At 49.9% G+C, this 579-nt stretch overlaps 1 protein-coding gene across 1 annotated transcript in view; it reads left to right on the top strand.

Moving 5' to 3' along the window:
* The window catches only part of EMH_0055250 (uncharacterized protein), a gene marked incomplete at both ends in the record, with an annotated part of 983 nt that extends 804 nt beyond the window's left edge, over positions 1-179 (top strand). Inside the window, one exon of the mRNA XM_013497209.1 lies at positions 3-179. Coding sequence (XP_013352663.1) covers positions 3-179 — 177 coding nt within the window. The remainder of the gene's footprint in view (positions 1-2) is intronic.
* Positions 180-579: the final 400 nt, after the last annotated feature.

Below are 579 nucleotides of genomic sequence, written 5' to 3'. Positions count from 1 at the left end.
GCAGACCCAACAAAGGCTCTGGCGGCGCGTTTGCTGCTGTGTTGTTACGGCTCAAGCAGCAGCAGCAGCACCACCACCACCCCCACCACCAGCAGCAGCAACAGCAGCAGCAGCAGCAACAACAGCAGCAGCAACAGCAGCAGCAGCATGCATGTAGCATCATCATCCTCATCCTTTGAATCTAACTCAACCAAAAAAGAAGAAACAAAAGATATGTTTTTATATATAATACCAAAGCTGGTGATACAGCACAAAGAAAGAATACAAACATTAACTCGTGTTGCTGCTGAGCTCATGAGAGCTTATGCTGCTTTTGTTTGTTGGCTAGGAGACAGAGATTCCTTTCTCCCTCTTTCTCTTTCTTTTTTTTCATCACAATACAAACAGGGGGGCCCCTGGGGCCCCCAGGGGCCCTCTCTGCCTTCTATCCTTGCTGCGGTTATAAACCCCCCTTCAACACAGAAACATAATGCTGCTGCTGCTGCTCCTGCTGCTGCTGCTGCTGCTCCTGCTGCTGCTGCTGCAGCAGCAGCAGCAGCAAAGGCTGATGCGTTTGAGCGGCTGTTTTGTTTTCTTGAT

The sequence above is a fragment of the Eimeria mitis genome, genomic scaffold (assembly GCF_000499745.2).
Source record: "Eimeria mitis Houghton genomic scaffold, Emh_scaff2536, whole genome shotgun sequence".
NCBI classification, from domain to species: Eukaryota; Apicomplexa; class Conoidasida; order Eucoccidiorida; family Eimeriidae; genus Eimeria; species Eimeria mitis.
The sequence above is the reverse complement of the archived record's forward strand: the minus strand, read 5'-3'. Positions and strand labels throughout refer to the sequence as shown.